The 18,068-nt window shown below is 41.1% G+C and overlaps 2 protein-coding genes across 2 annotated transcripts in view; one reads left to right on the top strand and one right to left on the bottom strand.

Annotated features, from left to right (window-relative positions):
- The window catches only part of coq10b (coenzyme Q10B), a 36,945-nt gene extending 33,876 nt beyond the window's left edge, over positions 1–3,069 (top strand). Inside the window, exon 5 of the mRNA XM_072261615.1 lies at positions 1,768–3,069. Coding sequence (XP_072117716.1) covers positions 1,768–1,935 — 168 coding nt within the window. The 3' untranslated portion in view covers positions 1,936–3,069. The remainder of the gene's footprint in view (positions 1–1,767) is intronic.
- Positions 2,896–18,068, bottom strand: part of hspd1 (heat shock 60 protein 1) — a 27,409-nt gene continuing 12,236 nt past the window's right edge. The window contains exons 4-12 of the mRNA XM_072261614.1: positions 12,393–12,475; positions 9,742–9,837; positions 9,544–9,637; positions 8,739–8,907; positions 5,982–6,081; positions 5,251–5,496; positions 4,469–4,643; positions 3,712–3,890; positions 2,896–3,502 (exon numbers count right to left, since the gene is read on the bottom strand). Coding sequence (XP_072117715.1) covers positions 3,347–3,502; positions 3,712–3,890; positions 4,469–4,643; positions 5,251–5,496; positions 5,982–6,081; positions 8,739–8,907; positions 9,544–9,637; positions 9,742–9,837; positions 12,393–12,475 — 1,298 coding nt within the window. The 3' untranslated portion in view covers positions 2,896–3,346. The remainder of the gene's footprint in view (positions 3,503–3,711; positions 3,891–4,468; positions 4,644–5,250; positions 5,497–5,981; positions 6,082–8,738; positions 8,908–9,543; positions 9,638–9,741; positions 9,838–12,392; positions 12,476–18,068) is intronic.

The following is an 18,068-nucleotide window of genomic DNA, read 5'->3' as shown; positions in this document are numbered from 1 at the left end:
AGCATGACTTCTCGTGCAACAGATGGAGTACCATATATGACAGGTTGCCAGGCTGGTTTAGTGACTTCTATGAAAAAAGAAATTCCAAGTCTGTTTGCAATCCATTATATAATTCATCTTCAACATCTCGCAGCCAAAAATCTTAGCCAGCAACTTTTATTAAGCATGACTTTTGTAATATCTGCTATCGACAAAATTAAAGCTCATCCATTGGCCAGTTATGCCAAGATGATGATGAAGAGTTTAAACACTTGCTTCATGCTGAAGTGCATTAGCTGTCAAAAGGCTGCTGTTTCAAATGTTTTTTTGATCTTTTTGATACTGGTTGAACTTTTGCTCAAAGTTATCAAGAGCTTGGGAAATAAGACTGAACTTCTATGTGGAGATATGGCATACTTGGCTGATCTGTATGACAAAATGAACATTCTAAGTATGAAACTGCAGGGTGGGAATTTCAATTTAAACCAGGCAAAAAGTACACTGTCCACATCTTTTGGAGGATTGGAAATCTATAAGTAGAACATTGGGAGAATGTTCTCAGTTTCCCTGCATGGAAAGTATGGCACACTCTTTCACAGACAATGTACTGCAAGAGTACTGCTTACTGAAGAAGGATTTTCAGAATCTGGAAATTCTGGACTGGGTAATTAAACCATTTCTTTGCAAGATGTAAGAACAGGAAGAGAGCTTGCAAGAAGAAATTAATTGAATCTCAGAATGTTGAAGCAAAAATTCTTTTCAAAAATGTCAGCATTTGTGGAATGTGGCTACACTGTCAAATGAAGTTTCCTGGTCTTTGGAGAAGAGCCAAACTGCTCTTCATTGCATTTCCATCCTCCTACCTTGTTGAAAGAGGCTTCAGTGCAGTGAACTACGTACATTCAAGAAAAGGAAACAGCTTGGGGCTTAAACTTTTCCTGTCACAACTGTTTCTAAAATTCATCAAGCTCAAGGATCACACTGATATCAAAGACTTTTTTTTAAAAGAAGCAGAATCATTTCTCATGTCAGCATATAGTAGACATGTCACTATAGGGGTCGTATTTTGTGTCTTGAGGGGCATTGGTAAGTATGAAGGTGGGGAGTGTTGGGCTTAAAAAAAAAAGTTGGGAAACATGCAATTAAAGTACTGGTAAACACTGCAACCAATTGATCAGCACAGGTCTTTAGTACTCAGCCAGGTACCCCATCTAGGCCAGTTGCTCTTTGTGGGTTCACCCTCTTGTAGGAGTCACTCGTGTCTCTCTCAGGGACAAAATAGTGGAGGCATTGGGGACTGTGGGAGCTTATGAAAGTGCCTCCATGTTTGATGGTCAAAGCTAGCATAAAAGACATTGAGCTCATCCAGGAGCAAAGCCCATTTTTTTTAAACTGTTTATTGGTTTCACATTGTAGGAGGTGGTAACATTCAAGCACTGTTTTAGCTGTCAAGCATCCTCCTTTAGTGATTCAAATTTGGTCCAGAATTGCCACTTTGCATGAGATGGCTTTCTGGAGATCTTGCCTGGACCTTTTGTATTTAACTTGGTCATGAGACCTCATGAGATCTGTGATATTTGGAGGCTTTGCTCGCATCGGCGCTGAACTGGCTCTGTAGCTGTGGATTTAGCTTCAGGGAACTTTACAGTTCATGTTTTGTGTTGTATTTGTTTACTTTTTTAAAAAAAAATTATACTTTTGATAATGTACTTAACTTTAGGTTTCTGCATTTTTGTTATTATTACCTATTTCCGGATGGGTACCTAAACTTTATTTTCTTGTCCACAGATTTCTTTTGAATTCCGTTCTTTGCTGCACTCTCAGCTGGCCACCATGTTTTTTGATGAAGTTGTCAAACAGATGGTAGCAGCATTTGAAAGAAGAGCAAAGAAGTTGTATGGCCCAGAAACCAACATCCCACGAGAACTTATGCTTCATGAAGTGCATCACACGTAAATAAAAGCTGGGAGGAACCACTGTAGGTCCCCTTCTTGAAAGTTGTATAGATTTATTTATTAGTGTGGCACATTTCCACTTCTGTAAATGTGGGAATGACTTTCATTACCTACTTGTAACACTTGATTTTGTATAGCACTGTACTTTTGGAAAAGCTTTGAGTGTTACATGATGACACATGCAAGTATACATGTATATAAAGTGCAAATAATTCAGTTGTAACTAAATGTAATTTTTCCACATTGTGCTTTATTAAGATGGACTGGCTAAGTTGTGCAAGTGGAAAAGACAGCCATGTCTGTTTTTTGGGCCATTCAGGTAATTAGTGTGATTGTAGTATGAAACACTTTTCCTATGTGTCAAAGATACTTTCTAAAGCCAAACATGGATGAAGATATTTTCATAAATATTTTTAGATTGATGTGTTTTTATCCTCATCTTAACACAGCTGTGATGAAGCACTCTGCAATTAAGTTAGAAGTTAATTGCACAAGTGGAAATCAATAAATGGTCAAGTTGTAAGGAACCAGAAAAATTAAATTAGCATTATGCAGATGTTTCTCAGAAAAAAATGAACAGACGTTTAGGCTTTTGCCCACCACCATTGTTAATTGTTCGTCTTACTTTTTCCCTAGCTGTAGCTAACTCAAATGTTGTGAGGGCATTTGGGTATAAAAAGAACCTCTGTGCTGCTATAGCAAGGTCACTTGCAGTGATTTTAAATGGATCAACCAGAAAACAAACATCCCTTCTCACACCAGTCTATCATACTGTGAGATATACTGTGGCCAAAGTACTTTCAGCAATTAATATTCTGTACATGACAGGGTGATGGGAAGTAATTGAAACTTGTTCAGTTTGCATTGAAAGTTAACTTGCATGGTTATTTGTTCTAAATATTAGTGTAGTTTATAATCATGCAGAACTGAGAAAGCAAATTGATTAACTCGAGTCACAATATAAAACTTATCTGCTTTTATTTAAGGCAATGTTACATGATCTTGTACTGTACTGGATGGCATACAGATCAGTCTTGTTTTTCACAGAAAACCTCCCTTGATCATTTATCACCTGTGCCTTTAAACAATTGTCAGCACAATACTGTTACAATAAAATCAATAAGTAATGTCTTCACATTCAGTACTTCCAAGAATGTACAAATGTTGATTTTATTCAGAATACAAAATAAATTACAATTCTTAGCACTGACAATATGGGCAGTAAACAAGTTACGAGATCCAGCACAGCCTAACTGAGCTCTTAACTTAATTACAAGTATTTCAATGACAGAACCAGTTTCTGCAACACTTGGTTCATAGCCATGTCTCTTTATCTTCCAGTGCAGCAGCCATTCCACCAAAACCCAGACTAACAGTCACCTCAGGTCATTGAAAATCCTGCAGCAAGGACATTAAAACATATCACCTCCCATACCTGCTCCAGGCATGCCACCCATACCCCCCATTCCTTGTGCTTTGTCATCTTTTGGAAGTTCTGTCACTACACCTTCTGCTGTTGCTAGGAGGGAAGCAACTCCAGCTGCATCCATCAAGGCAGTCCTTACAACCTGGGGGTGAGAGTTACATTGCATAGTCAGATACTAATGAAGACTCTACTTCAAAAAAACACATCATCAAAAAATGTAGTGTGGATTGAAAAATTTACTTAATTTACTGATGTATTAGAAATTTAAAAAAATTAATAAACTTAGATGTGACCAAGGCACAATAAAAGTTCAACACACAAAATACTCCGCATATTCTGACACAGACATACCTTTGTGGGATCAATAATTCCTTTTTCCACCAGCTTAACAAATTCCCCAGCCATTGCATCGTAGCCAATGTCTGGTGGACTCTGCAAGATTTTCTCTACAATTAGACTTCCTTCAGCTCCAGCATTTTTGACAATTGTAATGGCAGGTATTTTCAGAGCCTTACTAACAATTTCAATTCCTGTTGAAACAATGTAAAAACATCTATTATTTTACCATGAACTGTTCATACAATTTCCACAAGGCCTATTAAACCTGAAAAGATAGCAATGCAAGTAACTGGGCAAACATTTGAAATGCTGAACATAGACCAATGGCTTCAGAGCACCATAGAAATCCTACAGCATAATACAGGTCCTTCGGCCCACAAAGCTGTGCTTACTTTAGAAATTACCTAGGGTTACCCATAGCCCTCTATTTTCCTAAGCTCCATGTACCAGACTGAAGCAGAATGTTCCAAAGCAATTAAAAGTTCCAAAGCAATTTTTTTATTAAATGGCTGCTTGTGGGCCTCTGAATGTAGATAAATCACCATCACTTATTTTAAGCTGGCAAAATGATGCACCATGTCAATCCACATTTAATACATTCAGAGCCCATTTGTTCAAACTGTTTAATTAATTCAACCCAATATAAAGAGTACAACTTATGTACAAGTTACATGTAATAAAACATCCTGAGACAATTTAGGTGGCATTTAATACAAAACGTAATACAAGGACATTTTGGTTCTCTGTACTGAATATTAAAATCACCCACCAATTTTTTGATCCTCATTGATTGGTTTGAGAGCTTCCAGTGCTGGAATACACCGCAGTAGAGCACATCCACCACCAGGAACAATACCCTCTTCCACAGCAGCACGAGTAGCATTAAGTGCATCAGTTACTCTGTCTTTCTTCTCATTCACCTCAACATCACTGGTGCCACCAATCTAAATACACAGCAAAATAAGACTGAATTTTATACCTTGAACAGTTCCATCACTGATTACTAAAGGAGCTACAAGGTAATTGAGCTTATGAACCTCCCCCAGCTTGAATGAAATAATTCAATCTAAATCTTCCTGACACCAACCCTCATTCCCCTTAATTCCACACCAAAACCAAGTTTAAATCCATTCCAATTTCTTAAACCCTCCATCCTTAAAAGGCCGTGGATATTCTAAAGTTCACAAGGTTCATAAATTACTCATTAGAGACCAACCTCTACTCCCTCCCAGGAGAAACTCGCAGGATTTATGCGAAACTTCCTGATAATGGATATTTCAACCAGACTAATTACCAGCCTTCTAACTTATGATTTCTCTTCCTAGGAAACAATACTTGAATGCTTAGGCTTCCAGATTTATGGCAATTGCTGTTCGGTCACATTTCTTAATGTCAATAAGAAATTTTGGGTAAAGACAAAGTTGAAACTTCTTTCCCTTTGAAACATGAATCCCAGAGAAATGAGCATCAAGTCAAAGCAAATATACATTTTCATGGTAATTATAAACTGGAGTACATGCAATATCTATTAAATTTACAAATATTTCTTACCTTCAACACTGCCACACCATCTGATAGCTTAGCCAGCCTTTCATTTAGCTTTTCTTTCTCATATTCGCTTGTGGTAACATCTAATGTTTCTGTTATTTCCTCAATGCGCTTTTCAATTTCAGCCTTGTCACCCTTTCCTTTCAACAGCATGGTGTCATCTTTGGTGACCACCACCTCACCAACTTTACCGAAGTCATGAGCCTGGATGTCTTCCACGTTGAGGCTGATCGCCTCATCTCCAAACACCTACAAAGATGACAGGTGGAATTCTGGCTTTACTAAAGCCAACTCATTCACAAATATGCACTAATTTTCTTGCTCACTAGGTACACATAAATAATCTTTGCAAAATTAAAGGAATTTTAGGATCATTTGTCAAAGTTACTGAAAGCAGTAGCAGCATGGTAGCATACAGATCAGGGTTCAATTCCCACCACTGTCTGTATCTTCTCCACGTAACCACGTGGGTTTCCTCCGGGTGTTCCAGTTTCATCCCACATTGTCGAGATGTATGGGTTAGGGTGAGTGAGTTGTGGACATGCTATCTATGTTGGTGCTGGAAGTGTGGTGACACAGGCTGCCCACCACAATCCTCACTGATTTTACCTAATGCAAATAATGCATTTCACTTTATGTTTCACAAGTACATGTGACAAATAAAGCTAATCTTTGTGCTGAAGCAATATCCTCTATGCAAATCTTTTTGCTGAAAATAGTGTAACACTACGTACTGTACCACCAGTGGCAATGGCCATGTCCTTTAGTTGGTTTTTCCTGTTGTCACCAAATCCAGGCGCTTTAACAGCAACAACCTGCAAGCCAACCTTTAGCCTGTAGATCAGAAGCAAAAAAAACACTTATCACACTTCAATTAAAACAGACAATATGAACAACACTAATTTCTCTCAGAAACAGCAAATGTTTTGGTATATTTGCATCTTCATGAAAACACTAAACACTTAACTAACCTCAAGGTATATCATTCTATACAAAAACCAACTTAGATTTAAAAAAAATATATATTATAAACCCAAATGAGATGATTTTCTATTGAGCAACGAGTCACAAAACTTGCATGCAGCATTCAGTGTGGTCCAAGTACAATTATTTTCTGGAAGGCTGGCTTTCATCAGCAAAGCTCAGTGTAAAAGAGGCTTCTCTGAACATAAACTAATAAGACACAAAAGCAAAATTGTGCCATTTGGCCCACTGAGTCTGCTCCACCATTTCATCATGGCTGATCCAATTTTCCTCTCAGCCCCGATCTCCTGACTTCTCCCTGTATCCCTTCATGCTCTGACCAATGAAAAGACATGGCCTCCACAGCTGCCTGTGGCAAGGAATTCTACAGATTCACCCCTCTGGCTAAAGAAATTCCTCTTCATTTCTGTTTTAAAAGGAACCCCTCTATTCTGAGACTGTATCCTCTTGTCTTAGACTCTCTCACCACAAGAAACCTTTCCACATGCACTCTACCAAGGCCTTTCACGATTCGATAGGTTTCAATGAAGTCATCCCTCATTCTAATGAATTCTAGTGAATATAAGCCCAGCCATCAAACACTCTTCATATGACAAACGCCAAGACCTCATCCTTAATAATTGACTCCAACATCTTCCCAAGCAGAGGTCAAACTGACATGCCTATAGTTTGCTTTCTTCTGCCTCTTTCCCTTCTTGAAGAGTGGAGTGACATTTGAAATTTTCCAGTCTTCCAGAACCATTCCCGAATCTAGTGATCCTTGAAAGATCATTACTAATGCCTCTAAAATCTCTTCAGCCATCTCTTTCAGAACCCTGGTATGTACACCATAGTCCAGGTGAGTTTATCTACCTTCAGACCTTTCAGTTCTCCAAGAACCTTCTCTCCAGTAATGGTAACACACCTCATGACCCCTGACAGCTGGAACATTTATCAAACTGCTAGTGACTTCCACAGTGAAGACTGATGCCAATTCCTTGCCACCCATTACTACCTCTCCAGCAGTCTAATACCCACTCTCGCCTCTCTTATACATTTTATGTATCTGAAGAAACTTTTGGTACCTCCTGTCTGCTTACCCTCACCCTTGAGAATGCCATGGACCCAAATGATTCTGGCACCAGGGAGGCAATATACCATCTGGGTGTCTCTATCATGCCAACAGAGTCTTGTCTATGCTCCTTTGCCTAGGGAATTTTCTACCAACACCGCAGTCCTCTTCATCTCTCTGCTCTTCTGAGCCCCAACACCAGACTCAGTGCCAGAGACCCGGTCACTCTGGCTCCCCTGGTGGGTAGTCCCACTCAACAATATCTAAAGTTGTATACTTACTATTGAGGTTATTGCCCACAGATGTACTCTGCACTGGCTATGCAATTCCCCCCCTACTCCCGACAGTCACCAATTTCCTGCAATCTAGGGATGACTACCTGCCTGTAACTCCTGTCTATCACCTCTTCAGTCTCCCATATACGAGTTGAAGGTCACTGAGCTCCTTAATCAGTTCTCTCAGGAGCTGCAGCTCAGTGCACCTCTTTATCTGGAAGACTGGAGGTCTCCCAAACTTCTCACATCCCACACACTGTGCAGAACACTTGCCCCGAAACCATTCTCACTAAACTACTATGCCCTAACCAACAAGGAATTGACAACAGAAAGACAGAAACTTAACTTCACCCAAGCCCAATGAGCCAAAGCATTGGCACACGCAGCAGAATGGCTGCTCTGCTTGCACCTGTGCTATTTTTTATTGGCCCTTTCTAATGAATCCCTCTTGCTGGTTGATTGCTCCTCAATTCAGAGAGACTGTCACGAAGCTCGGCCTTTAAAATCTCAATCACCTTCCTGAAAGCTAGCTCTTGTTATCCATTCCCTGATGCTGAATGTCCAACTCAGAAAACTGCTGTGAATCTCTGCTTATTAAATCTTGAACGCAGACTTGACTCTCTTTTGTTGCACTGCCTCCTGCTGGTAAGCAGGTAAGTGCACCCCCAGAATGGCTTTCAACAGCTACAGAGACCCTACTCTAATGCCAACATCTGTCTAATCCGTCACCAAGACTGTTCGCACATATCTGGCACAAAAATTAAAAAGTAGTTCCAGAACATTTTTACAGATTAAAACTAAAAGCATTTGAACAAACAGGATTATATCAAATAAATTAACTTACTGGTTTCCAACCAATTATTTCTTCCTGCTCACTTTAACAAGACCACAGTCATTTGCAGTAGCTTACCCCAGCACAGGTTCAGTGTCAGATCCAACAGCCCGTCAGCTGGAATGTCAATGCCCCATTGGACACTGACAACCACCTACATGGTGCCTGTGTACCAGGAACAACACTTCCTGGATTCAGGAGTCCCAAAATCCAGCCCAATTAAATGCTTAAATCTGAGCAGACCTGCTGGATTTTAAACAGAAACTCTATTCCCTCAAAGCACAGACACCAAAATGTGTTGTTTTGTAGTCTTATAAATCCTACTTTAAATTAAAGTTTGTGAACTAACCTATTTAACACTAATGTGCTAAGTGCTTCTCCATCAATATCTTCAGCAACAATAACCAGAGGTTTACGATGTGTATTTGCAATTTCCAAGGCTGGCACAATTGACTGGACATTCGAGATTTTCTTTTCACTGAGTAGAACGTATGCATCTTGGAATTCACATTTCTGTCCTGTTAAATTTAAAACATTCATTTATATTCTAGATATCTGATCAATTCAGCAGCTGGGAAACACTAGTATGCTCAAATTCCAGTATGAAGCCCTAACATCACCAAAATCCCTTACTTAGCACAGAGAATGGGGGGCAAAAAAGGGCAGACAGAATTAACTTCTCAGTGGTGAAACATTGATATATAAAGACTTATCCCAAGTGGCCAAGATAATGCTAAGTCAATTGAATCAGGTTTAAAACAGAATGGAGAAATGTCCAGCAGACATGGAAAATGCCACAACTCTTCGTGGTTCATAATTTACAGAGATTCATTACACTTACACAAAGAATATTCATTCTCAAGATGTGGATGTAGCTGAAACTAGCTTTAATCCTACATCACCGCTAGAATTTGTACCTAGTGACAACAAATGTATGGTGGTATGGCATGGACAACCTGCAGTTTATGACTTTACCCCTCCCCCCCCCACCGAGATCTACATTTAGGAAACTAACCCATACCTTTTGACAAGAGGGTGGGGAAAAACACACAAAGATGGCACTACTTTAGTTCTTATGTAGTCCCCCACCCTGGGTACTTTAATAACAAACTCTAAAAATAAAAGCAGGAACTGATTGCAGACTTGAAAGCTACCTTTAGCTGTGTTGATGAAGTAAGGTGAGATGTAGCCTCGATCAAATTTCATTCCTTCAATTAATTCAAGCTCATCATGAAGCGTTTTACCATCCTGTTTTACAGAACACGTAACAAAACTGATTAAAAATAACTAAAAAGTGAACAGCAAACTTTTCTCCATTGTATAGTAGTTAAATATTCCAAACATATACTTGCCTTGACAGTTATGACACCCTTACGTCCAACCTTTTTCATTGCATCAGAGATAAGATCACCAATATCCTTATCTCCATTGGCTGAAATAGTTGCCACCTAGAGAAAAATAAAGTCAGGAAAACATTAGTTACAGAGACAATCACATTGTAGACACCCAAGATTCCTGTAAAAAATATTATACTAATAGGTAAAAGTGAAACTGCTTCAATACTGCAAAACAAGAACTCTTTAAAACCACACGTCAATACACAGGATTCACACTTAATGTGTAGAATTTCTTTGGAGCCATCATTCCAACTTTGTATTTATCAACACAAGCAGGTTTTCTAAAGTTACGCTATTGGAAATCAGCCATGCCAAGGGAACTCTAAGCCAATACCTAGAACATGGAATGCCAGTGATGAAGATGTTGAAGAGGGAATTACACTGGCAGCCCTTGGAGATATTCGTCTTTTTGCAGTCACCCACGTTCAATAAAATTTCTCCTGCGTAAAAGTATATAGTGGGAAGTGCTAGTAGTCAGTGCTTAGAGACCTAGACAATGGGCATGGTTTGAAAAACTTTTCAAAAAATCCGAGAGCAGGGCATACTGGTTTGAAACAAGATCCTGAACGTGCTTCACCAGGCTGACAAGGACAGAGCTTAGAACTAGTGATCACTAAGACAGAAGAGCTTTCACCTTCCAAAAAGCAGAGAACACAAAGGAATGCTGGAGGAATTCAGCACGCCATGCAGTACTCAATAGAAGAGTGAACAGTCAACATTTCGATCCCAGATCCTTCCTCAGGACTGGAAAGGAAAGGAAAGTAATACAAGGTAGTAGGTGACAAGTGAAACCAGGAGAGGGGGAGGGATGAAGTAAAGAGCTAGGAAGTTGATTGGTGAAGGAGATAAAGGGCTGGAGAAAGGGGAATGGGAAGTAGAATTGAAATGGGTGGCCACCGGGAGATCCTGCTTTTTGTCGCAGACAGAGCAAAGGTGCTCGGCAAAGCGTTCGCCCAGTGACCACCCATTTCAATTCTACTTCCCATTCCCAAATGTCAGTCCATGGCCTCCTCTGCTACCAGGATGAGGCACACTCAGGTTGGAGTAGCAACACCTTATAGTCCGTCTGGGTAGCCTCCAACCTGATGGCATTAACATCGATTTCTCAAACTTGTGGCAATTGCACCCCCCACTCACCCTTCACATTCCTGTTTACCCCTCTCACTTTATCTCCAGCACCTCCCTCCGGTGCTCCCCTCCCCTTTCTTCAATCCTCTATCAGATTCCCCATTCTCCAGCCCTTTATTTCACCACCCTCCCGATTTCACCTATTACCTGCCATCTTGTACTTCCCCTCCCACCTTACTGAACTCTCCCCTTCCTTTCCAGTCTAGAATAAGGGTCTCAGACCAAAACATTTGACTGTTTATTCTTCTGCATAGATGCTGCCTGACCTGCTGAGTTCCTCTAGCATTTTCTGTGTGTTACATTTTGGATTTCCAGCATCTGCAGATGTTCTCCTGTTAGTGAATATAGAGGCTTTGAATTATTTTAAGGCAGAGGGAGAATGACATGCAAGGTGAAAAGGTATCAGATAGGAAAGGCAGAGTGGTCTACCCTGCTCCCATCCCTAAGTGCATTATTGACCTTGTTATTTTGTTTCTTTCCCTCATTGTCATCTTCATCAGAAAATTCTACTCTGCAATGACCTAAAGGTTGATTTGAAGGTCCATGACATATTTGAAACCAACACACATTTGAAATTAGCCTGACTGAACCGGTGCAAGAAAACTAAAGCAGAAATATTTTGATACAACAACAAATGAAATGAATAGCAATCTCACTCTGGCCACTCACCACCCTACACAAAGATGGGTTACCATTTCACTAAGGACATGCATCAATTGTTTCATTTAATATCAGAGAATGTGTACAATATATAACCTGAAACAAATTACTTGTTAGTTACGACAGCAATGTAATTTAATCAACCAGCAAGTATGCAAAATAAAAAGAATGACCCTCTCAAAACATCTTTGGGCAGGAAAGTCCACTCATTTGCAATCAGCCAAACAATGAGCTGAAAGATACTAGTTAGTTATTTTTTATCTGCAAGAGTATAGCACCAGAACAGGATTTTGATTCAAGATCACAGCGCATCATTGGAAAGTGGTGTAAAGCAAACAGAGTTCACTGGAGCAACTGTGGGGCAGTGTCCTGTGCCTGGTCAGATATTTATTATGGCTGACCCTAGCCTCAGTTCTGCTATCATACCTATCCCCATCCACCCAACTCCCTCACTGTCCAGTAGTTCGGAATATACCAACTCACAAAATGAAGAGACCTTTTGGATGAAGAGTGCCAAGTTTCAAGACTGAGAAATTTCTCTTCACAGCAATTACAAATAACATCTCTGATGCTGTACCTTATTTTCAGATCATTCGTTTATAGCAGTCGTTCACCATCTACCCCGTCAAAGTCTTACTCATTTCAATTTTATTCCATTGAACATCTTTGCTATATATGTCAACATTATTCAGAGTGTGCAATTTATGCTTGAAAGTGACTTGCAAACCCCAATTTAATGTCCAGATGGCTAGCGTACATAATAAAGATCCCAACAAATTCTCAGAAGCACATATGTATTTATTGCTTGAAACACATACCTGAGCAATTTCTTCTGGAGTTGTAACTGGCTTGGACATTTTTTTCAGCTCATTAATTACTGTATCTACAGCAAGCATTACACCTGCATGGGGGAAAAAAGGCATAAATTGCTAAAGCTCTATAATTTCACCAAAATATCCACACCACAAAAATATTACTATTTCATTTAAATATCAGCATAATTCAACATTACTACTTACGAAATCTTTACCTTGAAGCAACTTTCCCTTGGCAGCCCATCTCAATTATCAGTTAAAATATATCGACAGTGGAGGGCGGGGGGAGAAAATCAAATGGCAATTTTCTTATATATTTACTTACGTTTGCTGACCTGCTTACGTTTTTAATTCTTGAAGATTTCAAATCAAAATTCATGACATATACCTTTTTGTATCTTTCCCCAAAGTTAGCATCATGTTTATGTTGCACTTACACCCCATCATGGGCTTTGCCTTTTACAAATGTTCTGAACACTGCCACTGAGGTCAGGCCATTGTACAGCAACGATCCAGTGGCAATTTTAGTAGCATTCCAAAAAAGACAGTAGCTTTAAGTTTTTTCCTTACAGAGTAGGGAGGAGTATGGTCATGCTCTGTGGTAGAAGCAATAACAGCATTGGGCAGGTACTCAGAAATCAGAAATGCAAAGCAACTTTAGAGTTCTAGTGCAGGATTCTCAAAAACTTAACTTGCAGGTTTTGAGTTGGTAGTAAAGACAACAAATTCAATGTTAGCATTCATTTTGAGAGGAATAGAATATAAAGGCAAGGATGCGGTGTTGAGGTTTCATAAGGCACTGGTCAGACTGAACTTGGAGTAACACAGAAAACCTACAGCACAATACAGGCCCTTCGGCCCACAGAGTTGTGCCGGACATGTCCGTACCTTAGAATTACTAGGCTTACCTATAGCCCTCTATTTTACTAAGCTCCATGTACCTATCTAAAAGTCTCTTAGAAGACCCTATCATATCCGCCTCCACCACCGTTGCCGGCAGCCCATTCCACGCACTCACCACTCTCTGAATAAAAACACTCACTCCTGACATCACCTCTGTACCTACTCCCCAGCACCTTAAACCTGTGTCCTCTTGTGGCAACCATTTCAGCCCTGGGAAAAAGCCTGACTATCCACACGATCAATGCCTCTCATCATCCTATGCACCTCTATCAGGTCACCTCTCATCCTCCGTCGCTCCAAGGAGAAAAGGACAAGTTCACTCAACTTATTCTCATAAGGCATGCTCCCCAATCCAGGCAACATCCTTGTAAATCTCCTCTGCACCCTTTCTATAGCTTCCACATAATTCCTGTAGTGAGATGACCAGAACTGAGCACAGTACTCCAAATGAGGTCCGACCAGGGTCCTATATAGCTGCAACATTACCTCTCGGCTCCTAAATTCAATTCCACGATTGAAGAAGGCCAGTACACCGTATGCCTTCTGAACCACAATCAACACGCGCAGCTGCTTTGAGTGTCCTATGCACCTGGACCCCAAGATCCCTCTGATCCTCCACACTGCCAAGAGTCTTACCATTAATACTATATTCTGCCATATTTGACCTACCAAAACGAACCACTTCACACTTATCTGGGTTGAACTCCATCTGCCGCTTCTCAGCCCAGTTCTGCTCCCTATCAATGTCCCGCTGTAACCTCCGTCAGCCCTCCACACGATCCACAACACCTCCAACTTCTGTGTCATCAGTAAACTAATCCATCCCTCCACTTCCTCATCCAAGTCATTTATAAAAATCACCAAGAGTAAGGCTCCCAGAACAGATCCCTGAGGCACTCTACTGGTGACCGACCTCCACGCAGAATATGACCCGTCTACAACCACTCTTTGCCTTCTGTGGGCAAGCCAGTTCTGGATCCACAAAGCAATGTCCCCTTGGATCCCATGCCCCCTTACTTTCTCAATAAGCCTTGCATGGGGTACCTTATCAAATGCCTTGCTGAAATCCATATACACTACATCTACTGCTCTTCCTTCATCAATGTGTTTAGTCATATCCTCAAAAAATTCAATCAGGCTCGTAAGGCACGGCCTGCCTTTGACAAAGCCATGCTGACTATTCCTAAATTATATTATACCTCTCCGTATGTTCATAAATCCTGCCTCTCAGGATCTTCTCCATCAACTCCACTGAGGTAAGACTCACTGGTCTATAATTTCCTGGGCTATTTCCATTCCCTTTCTTGAATAAAGGAACAATATCCGCAACCCTCCAATCCTCCGGAACCTCTGCTGTCCCCTTTGATAATGCAAAGATCATCACCAGAGGCTCAGCAATCTCCTCCCCCACCTCCCACAGTACATCTCATCTGGTCCCAGCGACTTATCCAACTTGATGCTTCTCCAGCACATCCTCTTTATCTACGTGCTCAAGCTTTTCAGTCTGCTGCAAGTCATCACTAAAATCACCAACATCCTTTGCCATACTGAATACTGAAGTATTCATTAAGTACCTCTGTTATTTCCTCTGGTTCCATACACACTTTCCCACTGTCACACTTGATAGGTCCTATTCTTTCATGCCATATCCTCTTGCTCTTCACATACTTGTGGAATGCCTTGGGGTTTTCCTTAATCCTGCCCACCAAGACCTTCTCATAGCCTCTTCTGGCTCTCCTAATTTCCTCCTTAAGCGCCTTCCTATTAGACTTGTAATCTTCTAGAACATTACATAGCTCTCTGAACCTTTTCTTTTCTTCTTGACTAGATTTATTACAGCCTTTGTACACCACGGTTCCTGTACCCTACCATAACCTCCCTGTCTCATTGGGACATACCTATGCAAAACTCCACACAGATATCCCCTGAACATTTGCCACATTTCTTCCGTACTTTTCCCTGAGAACGTTTCCAATTTAAGCCTCCAATTTCCTGCTTGATAGCCTCATAATTCCCCTTACTCCAATTAAACGCTTTTCTAACTTGTCTGTTCCCATCTCTCCCCAAGGCTATTGTAAAGGAGATAGAATCATAATCACTATCTCCAAAAACGCTCTCCCACTGAGAGATCTGACAACTGACCAGATTAATTTCCCAATAGCAAGTACAGCCTCTCCTCTTGTAGGCTTATCTACATATTATGTCAAGAAACCTTCCTGAACACATCTAACAAACTCCACCCCATCTAAATCCCTTGCTCTAGGGAGATGCCAATCGATATTTGGGAAATTAAAATCTCCCATCACAGCAACTCTGTTATTATTACACCTTTCCAGGATCTGTTTTCCTATCTGCTCCTCGATATCCATGTTACTATTGGGCGGCCTATAAAAAACACCCAGTAAAGTTATTGACCCCTTCCTGTTCCTAACCTCCACCCACAGACTCCGTAGACAATCCCTCCATGGCACACCCACCTTTTCTGCAGTGATGACACTATCTCTAATCAACCGTGCCACGCCCCCACCTCTTTTGCCTCCCTCCCTGTCCTTTCTGAAACATCTAAAACCCTGCACTTGAAGTAACCATTCCTGTCCCTGAGCCATCCAAGTCTCTGTAATGGCCACCACATCACTTCTCCAAGTAGCCATCCACGCTGTAAGCTCATCCACTTTGTTCACAACACTCCCTGCATTAAAACAGACACATCTCAAACCTTTGATCTAAGTACATTCCTTCTCTATCACCTGCCTATCCTCCCTTTTGCACTGTCTATAAACTTTCTCTATTTGTGTGCCAACCTCCTCTTCCCCAGTCTCTTCAGTTCGGTTCCCACCAAGTACTCTGAGCACTTTTGGGTCCTCTATCAAAGAAAGGATGTGCTGCCATTGAAGGCTCCAGAGGTTTGTGAGAATGATGTTAGGAATGGAAAGGTTAACACAGGAGTGTTTGATGCCTCTGAGCCTATGCTTCCTTTAGATTAGAAGAATGAGATGGAACCTCACTGAAACCTATAAAATACTGAAAAGCCTAAACAGAGTGGACGTGGAGAGGATGTTTCCTACAGTGGTAGAATCTAGAATCAAGGGCACTGCCCCAGAATACAAGAATGCTCCTTAAAAACAATGAAGAGAAATTTCTTTAGCCGGAGGGTGTTGCATCCGTGGAATTCATTAACAGAGATGGCAATGAAGGCTGAGTCGATTGGACATAGTTAAAGTGGAGGTTGATGGGTTCTTGATTATTAAGGTCAAAGGTTACAGGAGAACAGGATTGGAAGGGAAAACAAATCAGCCAAGATTGAATGGCAGAGCAGGCTCAATGAGCTGAATGGACTAATTCTGTTCTCAAGCCTTATAGTCCATACAATTTATGTATAAGGTTTTCACTCAACTTCTGAGTCTCTCATGATAAAGACCAATATCAGAATCCTATATCAAGAAATTTGTTGTTTTGCGGCAATATTGTGCAAAAGAACAAAAATTACTATAAATTGCTAAATATATAAACAGTGCTAATTAAAGAAAAAAGTGTTCACGGATTTATGGATCATTCAGAAATACCATGACAGAGGAGGAAGCTGTTCCTAAATTGCTGAGCAAGTCTCCTGTACCTTCTCCTTGATGGTAGTAACAAGAGGGCATGTCCTGGATGGTGAAGGGACTGAACATTAGATTAGTGGTTTGCAGGTTTTACAGTGACAACGACCCAGGTTCAATTCCTGCTGCTGCCTGTAATGAGATTCTCCCCATGACCTTCTGGAGTTCCTCCGGATAGTCCAGTTTCCTCCCAGTCCAAGGACATACCGATTGGCAGATAAATTGTCCCATGATTAGGCTAGGGTTAAATCAGGGATAGCTGAGCAACGCGGCTCAAAGTGCTGATCCTGTGGTGTATCAATAAATAAATTAATGACAGACGCCACCTTTTTGAGGCACCATCTCCTGAAGATGACCTTGAAGGAAGAGTGATGCCCATGATGGAGCTGGCTGAGTCTACAAAACTCTGCAGCCTCCTGCAATCCAGTGTAATGGAGCCCCACCCCCACCCCACGATACAGTCAGAATGATCTCCACTGTACACCTCTAGAAATTTGCAAGTCTTTGGTGACATATTGTTCTCCTCAAACTCCAAATGAAGTAGGGCTGCTGACGTGTCCTCTTTCTGATTACAGTGTGTTGAGCCCAGGACAGATCCTCTGAGATACTTACACCCAGGAACTTGAAGCTGCTCACCCTTTCCACCGCTGAACCCTCAATGGGTCTTGGGGTGTGTTCTCCTGAATTCCCTTTCTGCTGTCCACAATCAATTACTTGGTCTTAATGATGTTGAGTACAAGATTGTTGCTGTAACACCACTCAACCAGTTGATCTACCTTGCCTCTGTACGCCTTCTTGTCACCAATGGAAATTCTGTCAAAAATAATCTGCAAATTTACAGATGGCATTTCAGCTGTACCCAGCCACACTGTCATGGGTGTAAAGAGTAGAGCAGTAAGCTAAGCACACATCCTTGAGACATGCCAGTGTTGACTGTCTGGGAGAAAAGATGTCATTTCTGATCCACACAGGTATTACTATTGTCCAGTGATCCAAGGCCAAGTGGGGAGCCAGTGAGATTGTAGCCACTGTCGACCCAATGCAGTAACAGGCAAGTTGCATCGGGTCCAGTTCCTTGCTTAGGCAGGAGTTGATTCTAGCCATGACCAACCTCACAAACCACTTCATCGCAGTCACCGAGCAACATTTGTTGAGGCAGCTCATCCTGCTCTTCTTG

This window comes from Mobula birostris, chromosome 6, assembly GCF_030028105.1.
Source record: "Mobula birostris isolate sMobBir1 chromosome 6, sMobBir1.hap1, whole genome shotgun sequence".
NCBI lineage: Eukaryota > Metazoa > Chordata > Chondrichthyes > Myliobatiformes > Myliobatidae > Mobula > Mobula birostris.
The sequence above is the reverse complement of the archived record's forward strand: the minus strand, read 5'-3'. Positions and strand labels throughout refer to the sequence as shown.